This window comes from Festucalex cinctus, chromosome 16, assembly GCF_051991245.1.
Source record: "Festucalex cinctus isolate MCC-2025b chromosome 16, RoL_Fcin_1.0, whole genome shotgun sequence".
NCBI classification, from domain to species: Eukaryota; Metazoa; Chordata; class Actinopteri; order Syngnathiformes; family Syngnathidae; genus Festucalex; species Festucalex cinctus.
In genome coordinates this window covers 17,383,272-17,396,445 of record NC_135426.1, presented here as the reverse complement: position 1 = coordinate 17,396,445, position 13,174 = coordinate 17,383,272, and the positions used below count along the sequence as shown (strand labels likewise).

The following is a 13,174-nucleotide window of genomic DNA, read 5'->3' as shown; positions in this document are numbered from 1 at the left end:
AGCAAACAGTAATTTAGATTTTTTTGTTGTTTTTTTTTGGTAACGAAAATGAGAGTGGCGAGTGTGCTTTGGTGAAATAGTTTCAATTACAGCTCTCTCAGTAAGAAGCATTGTTTTATTTATTTATTTTTTAAACTGTTGTTTTGAACAAAGTATTTGTAATTTTATTTCTTTCTTTTATTTTTTATTTTTTAATAAATTAGCCACCCGGAAGTAAACAATGTAACTTTTTTTTTTCTTCTTCTTCTTCCTCCAATGTAACCGAGGGTGACAAATTCAAACATGGCAGCCTCCATAGCGAGACATGCCGAGCCAATAACTCGCGTTATTTACTTACTAAATGTAGTATTTTGTTAATAAAGACATATATTTTTTTTACATCTGTGTTAGAGATAATGTCGGCGTGGCTGACTGCATCCTCCGTTCGCAAAGTCAGACAGCGGCTCTCCCAGTGCAGGACGCTGTCCACCATCCAGCCCGGGAATGACACACAGTCACCACCTTCACCGGCTGAGACCCCCGTCGAGCCGAGACCCTGGAAGGACCCCAGCGATCGCTGCGTGTTCCTCTTCCCCGGCCAGGGCAGCCAGTTTGTGGGCATGGGTCGCGGGCTTTTGCGGTACCCAAACGTCGGAGACATGTTCGAGGCGGCCAGGAAGATCCTCGGCTACGACCTGCTGTCATTGTGTCTGAACGGTCCCGAGGAGGAGCTCGCCAAGACGGTTCACTGCCAGCCGGCGGTGTTCGTCACCTCCTTGGCGGCCGTGGAGAAGCTCAACCACCAAAACCCCAAAGTAAACACTTCACGTCATATTATATTTATGTTAAAAGGCAAATTCAAAACTACATCCACAATAATCTTAATTTAGTTGTACCTCTAAAACGCAAAATCTCTTCATTTAGCTTCTCTATTCCTCTATATTTCACTATAATGTTTTTTTTTTGGCTAGTTGTTTTTCTAACTTGCTATGTAGTAGTAAACAACAATAGTAGGATATAATGTAATACAAATGCATCTTGGCAAAAAATATATAATTGTTTAAATACCGTACAGATATGGGCAAAACAAATTTATTCTTTTTGATTGCAGTAATGAAATTAATAATACAAATCAGGTAAAAAATAAAATACAACCAAAAAATATACTCTAATTAATCACATTTAAACATCGTGAAAAAATAGTTACATTTATTGTACTTATTTGTTTTATGCAATTCTTAAAAATTAAATTAGGTAAAAAAAAAAATAAAAAAAAATTAATGATTTTTTTAATCATATAAAAAAAGGTTAAAAAAATCAAATTATGTAATGTAATTTATTTGGCTTATTTGATTAAAGAATGTAATCAAAAATTTAATCCAGCAAATAATACATTGAATTAAATGATGTAATATTGATTCTAGTATATATTGGACATAGAATTAATATATTCATAGAATGTAGCATGTTTAATTATGATTTTGTTGCATCTTTGTCAGGCTATCGAGACGTGTGTCGCCGCTGCCGGCTTCAGCGTGGGGGAGTTTGCTGCGCTCGTCTTTTCTGGCGCCATGAGCTTTGCTGAAGGTAAACGCACATCTGCATCCTCATCGTCGGCGTCCAATCCCTACCTTTTTTTTTTTCTTCTTTAGCTCTGTATGCGGTGAAGGTGCGCGCCGAGGCCATGCAGCGGGCATCGGAACTGGCGCCGAGCGGGATGCTGTCAGTGGTGGGCAAAGCTCAGGCGCAGTACAAGCACACCTGTCTGCTGGCCAAAGAGCACTGCCGCGGTTTGGGCGTAGAGGAGCCCGTGTGTACCGTGGCCACCTACCTCTTCCCCGACGGCAGGGTGATCGCAGGACACCGGCAGGCGCTCGACTTCCTGCAGCAAAACGCCAAGCGGCTCCACCTCCTCAGGACCAAAATGCTGGCCGTCAGCGGCGCCTTCCACACGGATCTGATGAGCACCGCCGTCGAGCCCCTCAGAGATGTTCTGCGACAGGTGGAGGTGAGAACTCAACTAACTATTACCTTTGCCAAGGAGGTTGTGAGGGTTACATAGTAGGGATAGACCGATTATCAACCGGGCTGATTATCTGTCACAAACAGGTTTTCTTGTCACAAAGAAATATTGACCATGTTCTGACAAAGTTTCACTGTTTGAGAACCTCTTTTGAAACCTTTGACGAACTCTGATGAGAACCCAAAATTTGCTGTTCTCAAGTTTACTTTTTTTGTTAGAATTTTAAAACAAAGTTGTCTATTTGCTGTATTTTAAATAAAAAACAAACATGTTGAAAATTATAAAAGTTGTTTTAGCAAACACGCTTTTTTTTTTTTTTTTGTATAATATTTTTTTTTTTTTTACTGCACAAAAATAACGGTTGTTGGCCTCCTTGTCTACAAGTAATCGGTATCGTCCCTGAAAAATACATATTGGTCTATCACTAGTACATAGTTTTTTGTGTGTGTGAAATTGCACTCATTAAAAACATAAAATTACTAATAAGAATAATAGGTGATACTTATGTAGCATTTGCAGAAGTCAAAATGAGGACTGGAGAAAGTACTGGTAAATAAAATTTGGATCAACATTTTTTTTACGTTCAATTGAACCATGAAATCACTTTAAAAACTCACTAAAATATTCAGTTCAAATAATTTACTCAGTCATTGGTTATTTTTTAAAATATTAAATGAATTTTCTCATTAGATTATTACAATTGTCTACAAATCAGAAAAATAAATGAAATTATTTAGTGGCGCATTTTAGGAAATAAATCATTAAAATATCCTACAGATAAAAATACATTCAATTAAATTCCCACATCAAAATATTATTTTTAACCAGAAAAATCTATTCAATAATATCTAAACATTTATTGACTCATTTGAGCAATGAAATCTGAGTCTTTTGACTCAGGAGACCCCGATCCCCTTCCCTTAACCAAAGGGGTTCCTCAGGGATCCATATTAGGTCGTATACAGTTTAATAGGTTAATAACATTGCACATGCTGTACATAATTCCACTATAAATCTGTACACTCATGACACTATCCTGTGTACATCCAGCTCCTCCTTGACTCAATTAAATAAATGAAATAGAATACAATATGGGAAAAAAATATTAACATGTTCACACATTTCCATAAATGCAAGTATATATCCTATAATAATATTGTAGTTTGTTGTTTTCATTCTCTTTTAGCAATTAAGCATGTAGATTTTGGAAGTTGACTCACTGATGAATGTTCACTCCTCAGTGCAGGTTCTCGTTTGTTTGGCTCACGCTAAACCTCGCCGTCTATTTTGCGTAGGTGCGTCGCCCCGAGATCAACGTGTACTCCAACGTGGACGGCAAGCGCTACATGAGCGCGGTCCACGTGCGGCGCCAGCTGGCTCGTCAGCTGACGGCACCCGTCAAGTGGGAGCAGACGCTGCACGAGATGTTCGAGCGGGCCCGCGGCGAGCGCTTCCCGCGCGTCTACGAGGTCGGGCCCGGGAGCCAGCTGGGCGCCACGCTGCAGCGATGCAACCGCAAGGCCTTCGACGGTTACGCGCACGTCGACCCGGCCGATGGTGAGGAAGAGTGACGCAGAACTTCCAAGGTGGGAATTAAAAAATAAATAAATTGTACCTGTCACCATACATCGCTGGATTAATAGATGAGCAAACTAAAGTGACTTTTTTTTCTTTTTTTAAGTGGAAGTCAACCTTAAACATTTCTTGACAATAATGTTATATATGACCCCACACGTCTAAAAATGACATTCTGATTAATATTACATTTGTGGAATAAGAGTTATGAAGCTAAGTCCAGCCGTTTTTATCCATCTTCGGGGGCGGCCATTTTGCCACTTGCTGTCGACTGAAGATGACATCACAGTTGCTCAGGCAACGACCAATCACAGCTCACCTGTTTTCTGAAGCTGCGCTGTGATTGGTTACCTGAGCCCTGAGCAACATTAATGTCATCTTCAGCCAACAGCAAGTAGCAAAATGGCCGCCCCATGGGATGAATAAAGACTGCTGGATTTTGCTGCTTAACTCATATTCCACTAACCAACGCAATATTAACCATAAGAATACCATATTTAGACTAGTGGGACTGCATTGAACAAATTATTGTCAAGTAAAAAAAAAAAAATGGGTTGACTTCTGCTTTAAAGCAACACTAAGAAACTTTCAGTTTACGTTGATTATGGCGGCACCATACGGACAAAAGCGGTAATGTTATGCTTGAAGGAAGATAATATTTCCCATGAGCGCTTGTCCTCATTGTCGTTTTTGAGCTCACACCAGTGAGTGAAAGTCGGGCCAATGTTGCTCCTTGACTTGTGTTTTTATCCGGGTAGCTTCCCTTTTTTCTTTCTTTTTTTTTTTTTTTTTTTTTTTGTCTCCTCAGACAAAATGTTTCAGTTGTTTTGCAGCTTCTGCCAGGAAAGCAGTAATCATGCGTTGATATTCAAATTGACTTCCGTCTTTGTTACGAATGGGTAATGTGGGAAGTCACGTATTTCAACACATTTGTATTTTTTTTGTGTGGCAGTGTTCCTACCATCCTCCTCAAAGTTGCTTAGTACCGGTAAAAATAATAGACCATCTCAGGCAAAGGTAGCGTATTGTTTCAACAGAAGAGTTATGAAAAGATTTTATTAAGGTTGAAAAGTTCCTTAGTGCTACTTTAATAAAGAGACTTTCAAATTTGCAGTCAAGCGATTTTTATTTGGTGAAAAACAGAAAGTCCAGCTCCCTTCATTTTGTAAGGAAAGACAGTCCAGCGTCCCAATATTTTTGAACAACACTTTAAAAAAAAAAAAAAAATGCTACATATCTTATCGGTTTAGATATACGTATATAAATAGAAGCTAAAAGCTGATAGAAACAGTAGAAAAACAATTTTTATTACTGTGTTTGTCAAATCGGTATCAAATTATTCTGAAAGTAAACAGCAAAAAAATCTCAAAACAAGCAATCATTTTCCATATTTTGTGGCCAAAAGTCCTGCTTAAGGCCTGTTCTTCCAACCCAGAAGCAAAAGAGCCACCGTCAGAAGCGCTCCGCCCGTGAAGTCGCTGCAACTTCCCGGTTTAAGGGTGGACAACTGGGAGCATAAAAACACATTTTTAGACGGCATAATCCAACACAAAAAAAAAACATGGAATTGGAATTGGAGATTACCCAGAATGCCCTGCTCTCAATCCGCAAGCCCCATAATGGATGCCGCACTTCCCTACGCAACAACAGCAAAACTTAAGTCTGTAGTTAACACAATTCAGGGTGTGACGTCGCTGTGTGGTGATTTACCGGACCCGCGGGTTCTGGGTTCGATTCCGGTTCAGCTGGTCCCCGATGTTGGCCAGCTGGCGACCCACCGACTGCGTGGACCGGCTCCTCCTCCTGCAGTGCAACAACACAAATGAGCATTTTTGAAAAATATTGATGAAAGAGGGTCTGAAACCTGTTTAATCAATGATGATGATGATAACTAATAATTTACTAACAAAACCCTTTCTCCCATGTACAATACCGAGACAAATGTATTGGGACACCTACACAAAACAAGTGGAATTGAATGGAAGAATAGGTAATTCAATGTTTGACTTTTTAGATTTATTTTTTTTTTAATAAATATAATTAAATTAATTTACATGGAGGTGTTTTTTTTTTATTTAAATCTTTTTAAGGGTTAGACAAAAATATCAATGATTTAATATACATTTGATTTCATTTTAAATATTAGATAACATTCAAATAAATGAAATGCTTCGTTGACTTTTTTTTCCCAGGTAAAAATATTATTTGAAAATAATAAAATAAAAATTATTAACTAATTTGATTAAATATATTTTAAATAAAATGATTTGACTGAGATTTTTTTTTTTTAAATCAGACGAAATTATAAAATTACATTGAATGGTTTATTGACTGGATTATTGTTTTTGAAATAAAAAAAAAATAAAAAAATAGTTATTTGATTAATTAAATAAATTGATTTTTTTTTTTGACAACTTAGATTCATCTTGCCAATTATTTTATACAGCACAAAAAAAAATGCTTTTAATGTGATTGTATCAAGTCATTTACATCACATTTTAATCTCAAAAATATTTCCCTCTAAATGTATGTTTTGACCAGTCACATACACACTGCATGGACAAAACTACTGGATCGTCGACAAAGGAAATTCAAGCTCATCCCATTTTTTTTGGTTGTTGTTTTTTTGTTTTGTTTTGTTTTTTTGGGGGGGGGGCTTTCCTCTCATGGTCCCCCCCAAAATTTGAACTTCATCAAGAGACGTCCAATTACTTTTGTCCCTTCAACTGTGTTGTGTTTAAAAACCTGAAGGTGCCATCTAACAGGTGGGCCGTGATGTCATCACCAGGTCCTGCCTGGGAGGTCGACGAGGCGACGACGGCGCGTCTTGGCTGTCGTGTTTGCTCCACCATGTTGTTCTCTGCACAGACGCCAAATATGCAAAGTACAGTCTCGTGCGCGCGTGTAACGTTCACAAACAGGCTGTGTCAACACCAAGGGTGGCGGTGTTGTTATCAGCCGTCCTAACCAAACAGGCTCGTCGAGAAAGGTGACATCATGCGTTGGCTCAACTTTTGTAGGTCATGTGCACACCTTTACGCCACTCAACACTATATGATTTTTAATATTTAATAAAGAAATGTGTTTTTTAATATGTTTGATCAGGTGCAATGGTAATTATTTGATGTACATGCACCTGCTCTTCAAGCACTTCCTGTCTGTTGATGCAAATTTGTCCATTTCCATAATTCAACTGCTGCTCATGTACTGCTGTACAAACATCAATACATGTTGTTTTTTAATCATTTTACTGCTATTATAACAACCTCAAAATAATGTGGTGTAAAACGAGTCATCTGAACTGGGCCTATTGTCACAACAAAGAGATGAAGTCATCGCTCATGTGCAGAACAAAGGTCATCTTCAAGATCACACACACACTTGACACTACGAGCCTTATGAAAAGTACTTAAAAACAATTTTATGATAGATTAGCCCTTTTTGAAATCAAGAGAGTGCACATACTTAAGCGTAAAAACAAGAGTAAACATACCGTGTCAGTAGATTAAAATGGACGCCGCCCTGTAAGAAAAACAATAACATGATTACAAATGTATATAAACATATATATATATATATATATATATATATTTTGTAGGTATTATTTCCCATGTACTTACAGCAGCGTCCTTTAATCTCGTCGCTGTCGGGTAACTGCCACCAACCTCGTCTGGCCACGCCTTTACCGCTTCATGAGGAGGGAGGGAAATACAGTAATTGTTTTTGAAGTACAGTACAAGTAATCACACTCGGTTCATTATATATTATTCTAACTCAATTTAAAATGCACATGAATCAGCCTTAACAAAGTAAATTTCCGAAGGTGCGATTTTACATATTAGAAATGTAAACTTTAAACTATAATTTATTTTTAATTCTGCATGGAAGTAACTTAAACTACCTGGATGTTTGTTCGTTTGTTTATTTGTTTGTTTGTTTGTTTTCCATGTTACAACACCATCCTCTAGTGGAAGATCGGAGGTAGTGTTTTAGTTAATATGATACGCCAGCGTTGTAGTCTACTGTACTCCGTTCAACGCATGCTTAGGGAAATAAACTGATTAAAACACCAATATTTTCTGAGTAAATTTAGTAGGTTACTACTAGTGTGATTTTATTATTATTATTATTATTATTATTATTATTATTTATTTAAAATTGTACATTTGAGGGAGCGTTGCAGTTGCTAGGTAGATTACCCATCTGACAACCCCGGAACTCACCTATTTTCACCGCTTATTTATTAAAAATGAAGTAAAAACTGGAATTGCAGTGCTGTAATTACAATTAATATTCTACTATCGAATAATGTAATGAAAATGTACAGTATTTACATTTTCTTGTTGCTTAAGAAGACCGGAAGTACCATTCCTGTCTTGTATTTTCGACGACAAAATAATATATATATAGTTAAATGCTCAAAATGTCATTGATTTACATTTTAATGTGGACTTGTATGCTTCTAAAATATTTGTAAAACATTATTATGGACAGGTTTTCGTTCTAAACTAGACCAGACCCGGGTCTGAACTAGAATTTTTATACTGCCATCTGCAGGTGAACTGAGATAGTGTTTGTCATTGCACCTTGGTTGCTAGGTTATCCTGATAAAAACATCCCGCCCTTAATCCACTTTCGTTTCTCTTGACTTCGCTTATAGTCAGCCGACAAAAATATTTATTTATTTATTTTTTAACATTACTAACATTGAGGCTTGATTTTATTATGAAGAGCAATATATGTCGTCACTCCCTCCTCATCGCGTCACCCGGATCGATAAGTTGCTGCTTCGGACGCTAACTTGCTATCGTTATGGAGTCGCTTCTATTCCGCTAACCAGAGCTTCCGAGAGACGGAGACCTGAGCTGATGTCAGGCCGGTGAGGGTGCACCAGGGACGGGTAGGAGGGAGGGCGGTGTCCGGGAAGGAGGATGCAGCATCCTGCTAGTCAGAGAGAGCACCACTGATGACTGGCTGTTTGCTCACGTTGATCCGTTGGTGAGAAATGCTCGAGTATTATGAATTATTAATATTGATAGTAAATTGTCCTGTTTTCTCACACGTTCTTGCAGTGGGAGGCAACATGGCCGGTAAGGTTAGGTGGGTGACAGATATTGAGAAGTCAGTGCTCATCAATAACTTTGAGAAGAGGGACTGGATTCAAGTGACAGAAAATGACGACTGGAATTTTTACTGGTAATTAATAATTTATCAATGTGCTTCTAGTTGAACATCTCTGTGTTATCCCCATTGTTCAGATAACTAATTTAACTGCATAAGAAGGGCATAATATTTACGCGTGGGCATAACATGACAATAGATTAAGATTAATTAATTGTGGGAAATTAATTGATAAAGTATTGAAGCAGTGGAAGGTACGGTGTAGTACTTGCTTGAAACCAGCAGAGGCGATGTGGTTTCAGTGTGTGAATATGATGTTGGCTAGTAAATTTTATTCTTACAAAAATTATAATATAGATATACTACTATTATCTCTGTAACGGATGGCATTTATAGCGAACATCGTTCGGTAACAAAATGTGTCTTACATGACAGGATGAGCATCCAGACCATCCGCAACGTGTTCAGCGTGGACACGGGCTACCGTCTGATCGACGAGCAGATGGTCAACCACTTCCCCAACCATTACGAGCTGACCAGGAAAGATCTGATGATCAAGAACATTAAGCGCTACCGCAAAGAGCTGGAGAAAGAAAGCAGCCCGCTGGCCGAGAAGGACGATAACGGGAAGTACATCTATCTCGGTAAGACGTGTACACACGAGATGACTAACAGCAGTCATCAGCTGCTTTATTTACTCCATTGTTTTGTGTCTTAGATTTCGTCCCGGTGACATTCATGCTTCCAGCAGATTATAATCTCTTTGTGGAGGAGTTCCGCAAAAACCCGTCCAGCACGTGGATCATGAAGCCGTGCGGGAAGGCGCAGGGCAAAGGCATCTTTCTCATCAACAAACTGTCCCAGATCAAAAAGTGGTCACGGGACAGCCGCACATCCACGTACGTCACAGAAAATGAATACTAGCCATCTAATACATAACACAACATTGCAGGCACCAAACGTACACTGGAGAGCCTCATTGAAAATGGTTGTGTCGGTGCTGCTGTTTTGGTTAGCAACTTAGTCCAAAGATGATCCCAGTTAATTCTTCAATACACATTTTAAGGTCTACAAAATAAGTTAATTACAGTGACTACACATTTTTTTCTTGATGGCGAAAGGTAGTAGGCATCAATTTGTCTTTAGTGGAAATGTTGCTTAAAAAAAAATGTTTCCTTCAAGCCGGATTTGAACCAGCAACCTAAAGATTTCTGCATTAGCCACTACAATCCTCCACTCTACCAATTGAGCAAAAGTTGGGGAACAGCAATCTATGTATTAGTATCAAAACCACAGTTTATACTTTCAAATAACAGAAATATAATGGGTTTTTTTTTTATTTTTAATATGTGCAATGCAAGGTATTCATCATGCAAAACGTATTAACAACTTATTAAACGTAGAACATTTTAAATGTACAGTATTTAATTTAGTTTTAACATTACGTTTGCTTTGCTTCGTCGCCATGAGTCCATGAGCTATAAAATAATGTTAACCCAACCATCGCCTGACATACCATTGAACTATGTTGTTTCAATGTTACTGTCCGGTGTCATCGGTATTTACAACATTGATTCAACGTCAACCATACCATTTGGAAAAAAAAATCAACGTCGTTTCAATGGGCAGGTAGTAGCCTGCTCGCGAGATGGGAGGGGTAAGATGGCCGCCCAGTGGCTAACGCCTTTGATTGGCGAACGATAATGGAGCACAATGGAAAGAAAGCATTTTGGTTGGCTAATGACAATAGAACGAGGAGACAGTTTGATTGGCTATTATTGACAATGGAACGAGGAGGCAGTTTGATTGGCTAATGACAATGGAATGAAATCGATCTAATTGGCTGACCATAGACAGTCTTTTGTTTTTTAATTTATTTATTATTATTTTTTTATACCATAGACAGTATTGCCGCGAACAGGGGAGCTATAAGCTCGGAGGTTGCAACTTGCACCAGCACTAAATTCCAAGTTCTTGGTGCAGGTTCATGGCGGCCTCTAGTGGCAAGGAGGCCTATGTCATCTCTCTGTATATTGACAATCCTCTTCTGATCGGTGGGAAAAAGTTTGACCTGCGACTCTACGTGCTGGTCACCACGTATCGGCCGCTCAAATGCTACATGTAAGATTCCAGCCACCTTAGGCATATTATTTACAATAATTCTATTCATCTTATGGATATTTGTGGTGATTATTGTCAGGTACAAGTTGGGATTCTGTCGGTTCTGCACGGTGAAGTACACGCCGAGTACAAGCGAGTTGGACAACATGTTTGTGCACCTCACCAATGTGGCCATCCAGAAACATGGAGTAAGGCTTGGATATATTTGATCCAATTAATTCTGAATAGGCCAATGTGTTATTCCACTGTTGTCCGTCCACCCAGGACGACTACAACCACGTCCACGGCGGCAAGTGGACGGTAAGTAATCTGCGGCTGTACCTGGAGAGCACCAGAGGAGAGGAGGTGACCAGTCGCCTCTTTGATCAGATCCACTGGATTGTGGTGCAGTCTTTGAAGGCTGTGGCTGTAAGTGTGTGTCTTAATGTGGAACTTAAAAAAACAACAACCTAAACTTCCCCCCATTCATCTTTTCTGTGCACTTTTTTCCCCCCCAGCCGGTGATGAACAATGACAAACATTGTTTTGAGTGTTATGGTTATGACATCATCATCGATGACAAGCTCAAGCCATGGCTCATCGAGGTGGGTCAGTAAAAAATAAAACATTGACAAAAGTAACTTATTGAATTAGTAAGATAATTTTATTCTTGTGGCAATTTTCACATATATAACTAGAAACAACAAAGAGTTCAAACCAAATCACCCCCCCCCCCCCCCAAAAAAAAAACAACAACTTTGTTTTACTTTATTCAATACATTCCATTTACAATCAATCAAGTACATCAAACCAGTACCATTCAACTATGAACATCAAATAAAACAAAAAGAAATAAAAACAGAAAAAAACACAAGAAACGCTAGGGGGTAACAATAATAATAATAATAATAAATTACAAATAAAATAGTAAAGAAATTACGTACATAATACGTACACGTCCCCTTTAAGTACGTTTTGTTTGCGTAGACTCGATGCTAATGAGTTAGCAAGCTCAGCTAAGCGAGGCAAATCTATTTTTACGGACACTTTTGTGTCGGTTAGCTTCACTGAAATGATCTTAGCTTGCTTACGGGTGATATAAGCTTTCATGTTGATATCAAAGCGTTACGATAGTTTTGGATAAGATTGACCGTTTTTGTAATATATATAAACCATAATATACCCATGTGTAGTATCCCCTTCGATAGCTCAGTTGGTAGAGCGGAGGACTGTAGTGGCAAACATGGGAATCCTTAGGTCGCTGGTTCGAATCCGGCTCGAAGGAGGGTCAATTTTTTTTTTCTTGTATTCTTTTACAGTACTCTTTTCTTGTCCCATTGCCGGGAAAAATAAAAGGCCTTTCTTCATTAATTGTTTCAATAGAGAACACAGTGACGTGTTCTTTGAAATGTCCCCAAGGCAGATCTCTTTATGATCACGTACATTGTGTTTGTGTGCTAACGGTGGAGAACGCGCTAGTGCCATCGATGGCACACAGGTATCAATTCAATCTATTTTGATTGGTGTTAGTGTGCTGTAGTACACTAAAAATTATATTTAAATTCAAATTCAAATGTGTCTCCAGGTCAATGCGTCGCCCTCGCTGACGTCTAGCACGGCCAACGACCGCATCCTCAAGTACAACCTCATCAACGACACCCTCAATATCGTCACGCCCAATGGCGAGATGCCGGACAGCCGCTGGAACCGAAGCCCGCCGAGAGACGCCCTGGGGAACTATGAACTTCTGTGAGTTTAATGTAGCTATAGATGACGAACACGTCTTTGCCACTAGAGGTCGCCATGGTTCTGTGTGGACTGATTTGCCAGTGAACTCTAATTATGGGGTTGGTGATTTATTTATTTTTTATCTCTGTATGTAGGTATGATGAAGAGCAGGCGCAGAGCGACGCTGACCTGCGGAGCCGCTCGGGTCAGCCGCTGGGGTCAAAGGGTGCCAAGGGCAGCGGCCCCATCCGCACCGCCCCGGCCACCTGGAAGTGACACTTTTCAACAACATAACTCATCATGGACTCAAAAGAAATGAATTTTCTATTTGTTTTATTTTGGATTGTGCCTCATTTTGCCTTCTACTACTATTGTCGAATGTCATTTTATTTGCCCACTACTATCTGCTTTATAAAATTCTAATACAACATGCCTTTGTGTCTTTTTACCTTAGAAGGGAAAGAAAAAGGAAATGTTCCGTGGTTTTGAAGTTATGTCCCTTTAAAAAAAAATAACACTGGCTTGTTTAGTCAGTGTTAAGTGCAGTTATTTGTTCAAATACCCAATAGCTAGCGTATCTATATCGTCATAAAAATATGTTAATGTTAAAAATGTATACAAGCTTTCAACATTTCAGACTTTATGCTT

At 38.8% G+C, this 13,174-nt stretch overlaps 3 protein-coding genes and 1 non-coding gene across 7 annotated transcripts; 3 read left to right on the top strand and 1 right to left on the bottom strand.

Annotated features, from left to right (window-relative positions):
- The first annotated feature begins 76 nt into the window (after nt 1-76).
- mcat (malonyl CoA:ACP acyltransferase (mitochondrial)) lies at nt 77-6,676 on the top strand. 2 transcript variants are annotated; one of them, XM_077499398.1, is made up of 6 exons: nt 77-100; nt 391-794; nt 1,479-1,566; nt 1,632-1,987; nt 3,298-3,588; nt 6,366-6,676. In XM_077499398.1, the coding sequence occupies exons 2-5, from the start codon at nt 396-398 to the stop codon at nt 3,571-3,573; spliced, it is 1,119 nt and encodes a 372-aa protein (XP_077355524.1). In that variant the 5' UTR covers nt 77-100; nt 391-395; the 3' UTR covers nt 3,574-3,588; nt 6,366-6,676. The 2 variants fall into 2 exon arrangements, with proteins under 2 accessions (XP_077355524.1, XP_077355523.1); XM_077499397.1 differs by lacking the exon at nt 77-100 and having other exon boundaries at nt 244-794.
- bik (BCL2 interacting killer) lies at nt 4,685-7,268 on the bottom strand. The gene is made up of 6 exons (XM_077499400.1): nt 7,198-7,268; nt 7,071-7,099; nt 6,323-6,437; nt 5,288-5,380; nt 5,162-5,213; nt 4,685-5,084 (listed from the first exon to the last, which is right to left on the bottom strand). The coding sequence occupies exons 3-6, from the start codon at nt 6,427-6,429 to the stop codon at nt 4,989-4,991; spliced, it is 348 nt and encodes a 115-aa protein (XP_077355526.1). The 5' UTR covers nt 6,430-6,437; nt 7,071-7,099; nt 7,198-7,268; the 3' UTR covers nt 4,685-4,988.
- Nucleotides 7,008-12,956, top strand: ttll1 (tubulin tyrosine ligase-like family, member 1). 3 transcript variants are annotated; one of them, XM_077499394.1, is made up of 10 exons: nt 7,008-8,571; nt 8,650-8,773; nt 9,134-9,342; nt 9,417-9,597; nt 10,682-10,819; nt 10,899-11,007; nt 11,084-11,227; nt 11,317-11,403; nt 12,384-12,547; nt 12,682-12,956. In XM_077499394.1, the coding sequence occupies exons 1-10, from the start codon at nt 8,544-8,546 to the stop codon at nt 12,800-12,802; spliced, it is 1,305 nt and encodes a 434-aa protein (XP_077355520.1). In that variant the 5' UTR covers nt 7,008-8,543; the 3' UTR covers nt 12,803-12,956. The 3 variants fall into 3 exon arrangements, with proteins under 3 accessions (XP_077355520.1, XP_077355521.1, XP_077355522.1); XM_077499395.1 differs by having other exon boundaries at nt 7,008-8,575; XM_077499396.1 differs by having other exon boundaries at nt 7,008-8,575; nt 8,617-8,773.
- trnay-gua (transfer RNA tyrosine (anticodon GUA)) lies at nt 11,997-12,083 on the top strand. The gene is given in 2 exon segments: nt 11,997-12,033; nt 12,048-12,083. It is a non-coding gene; the product is annotated as a tRNA-Tyr (tRNA).
- Nucleotides 12,957-13,174: the final 218 nt, after the last annotated feature.

Bases quoted from the DNA above. Each gene is read 5' to 3' on its own strand.
- mcat (XM_077499398.1), top strand. From the start codon at position 396: ATGTCGGCGTGGCTGACTGCATCCTCCGTTCGCAAAGTCAGACAGCGG. The intron at 795-1,478 runs GTAAACACTTCA...CATCTTTGTCAG, and splicing joins TCAACCACCAAAACCCCAAA to GCTATCGAGACGTGTGTCGC. The intron at 1,567-1,631 runs GTAAACGCACAT...TTTCTTCTTTAG, and splicing joins CGCCATGAGCTTTGCTGAAG to CTCTGTATGCGGTGAAGGTG.
- bik (XM_077499400.1), bottom strand. From the start codon at position 6,429: ATGGTGGAGCAAACACGACAGCCAAGACGCGCCGTCGTCGCCTCGTCG. The intron at 5,381-6,322 runs GTTTTTAAACAC...GTTGCACTGCAG, and splicing joins CTGTTAGATGGCACCTTCAG to GAGGAGGAGCCGGTCCACGC. The intron at 5,214-5,287 runs GTAAATCACCAC...GTTGTTGCGTAG, and splicing joins ACCCAGAACCCGCGGGTCCG to GGAAGTGCGGCATCCATTAT.
- ttll1 (XM_077499394.1), top strand. From the start codon at position 8,544: ATGACTGGCTGTTTGCTCACGTTGATCC. The intron at 10,820-10,898 runs GTAAGATTCCAG...GATTATTGTCAG, and splicing joins CGGCCGCTCAAATGCTACAT to GTACAAGTTGGGATTCTGTC. The intron at 12,548-12,681 runs GTGAGTTTAATG...CTCTGTATGTAG, and splicing joins CTGGGGAACTATGAACTTCT to GTATGATGAAGAGCAGGCGC.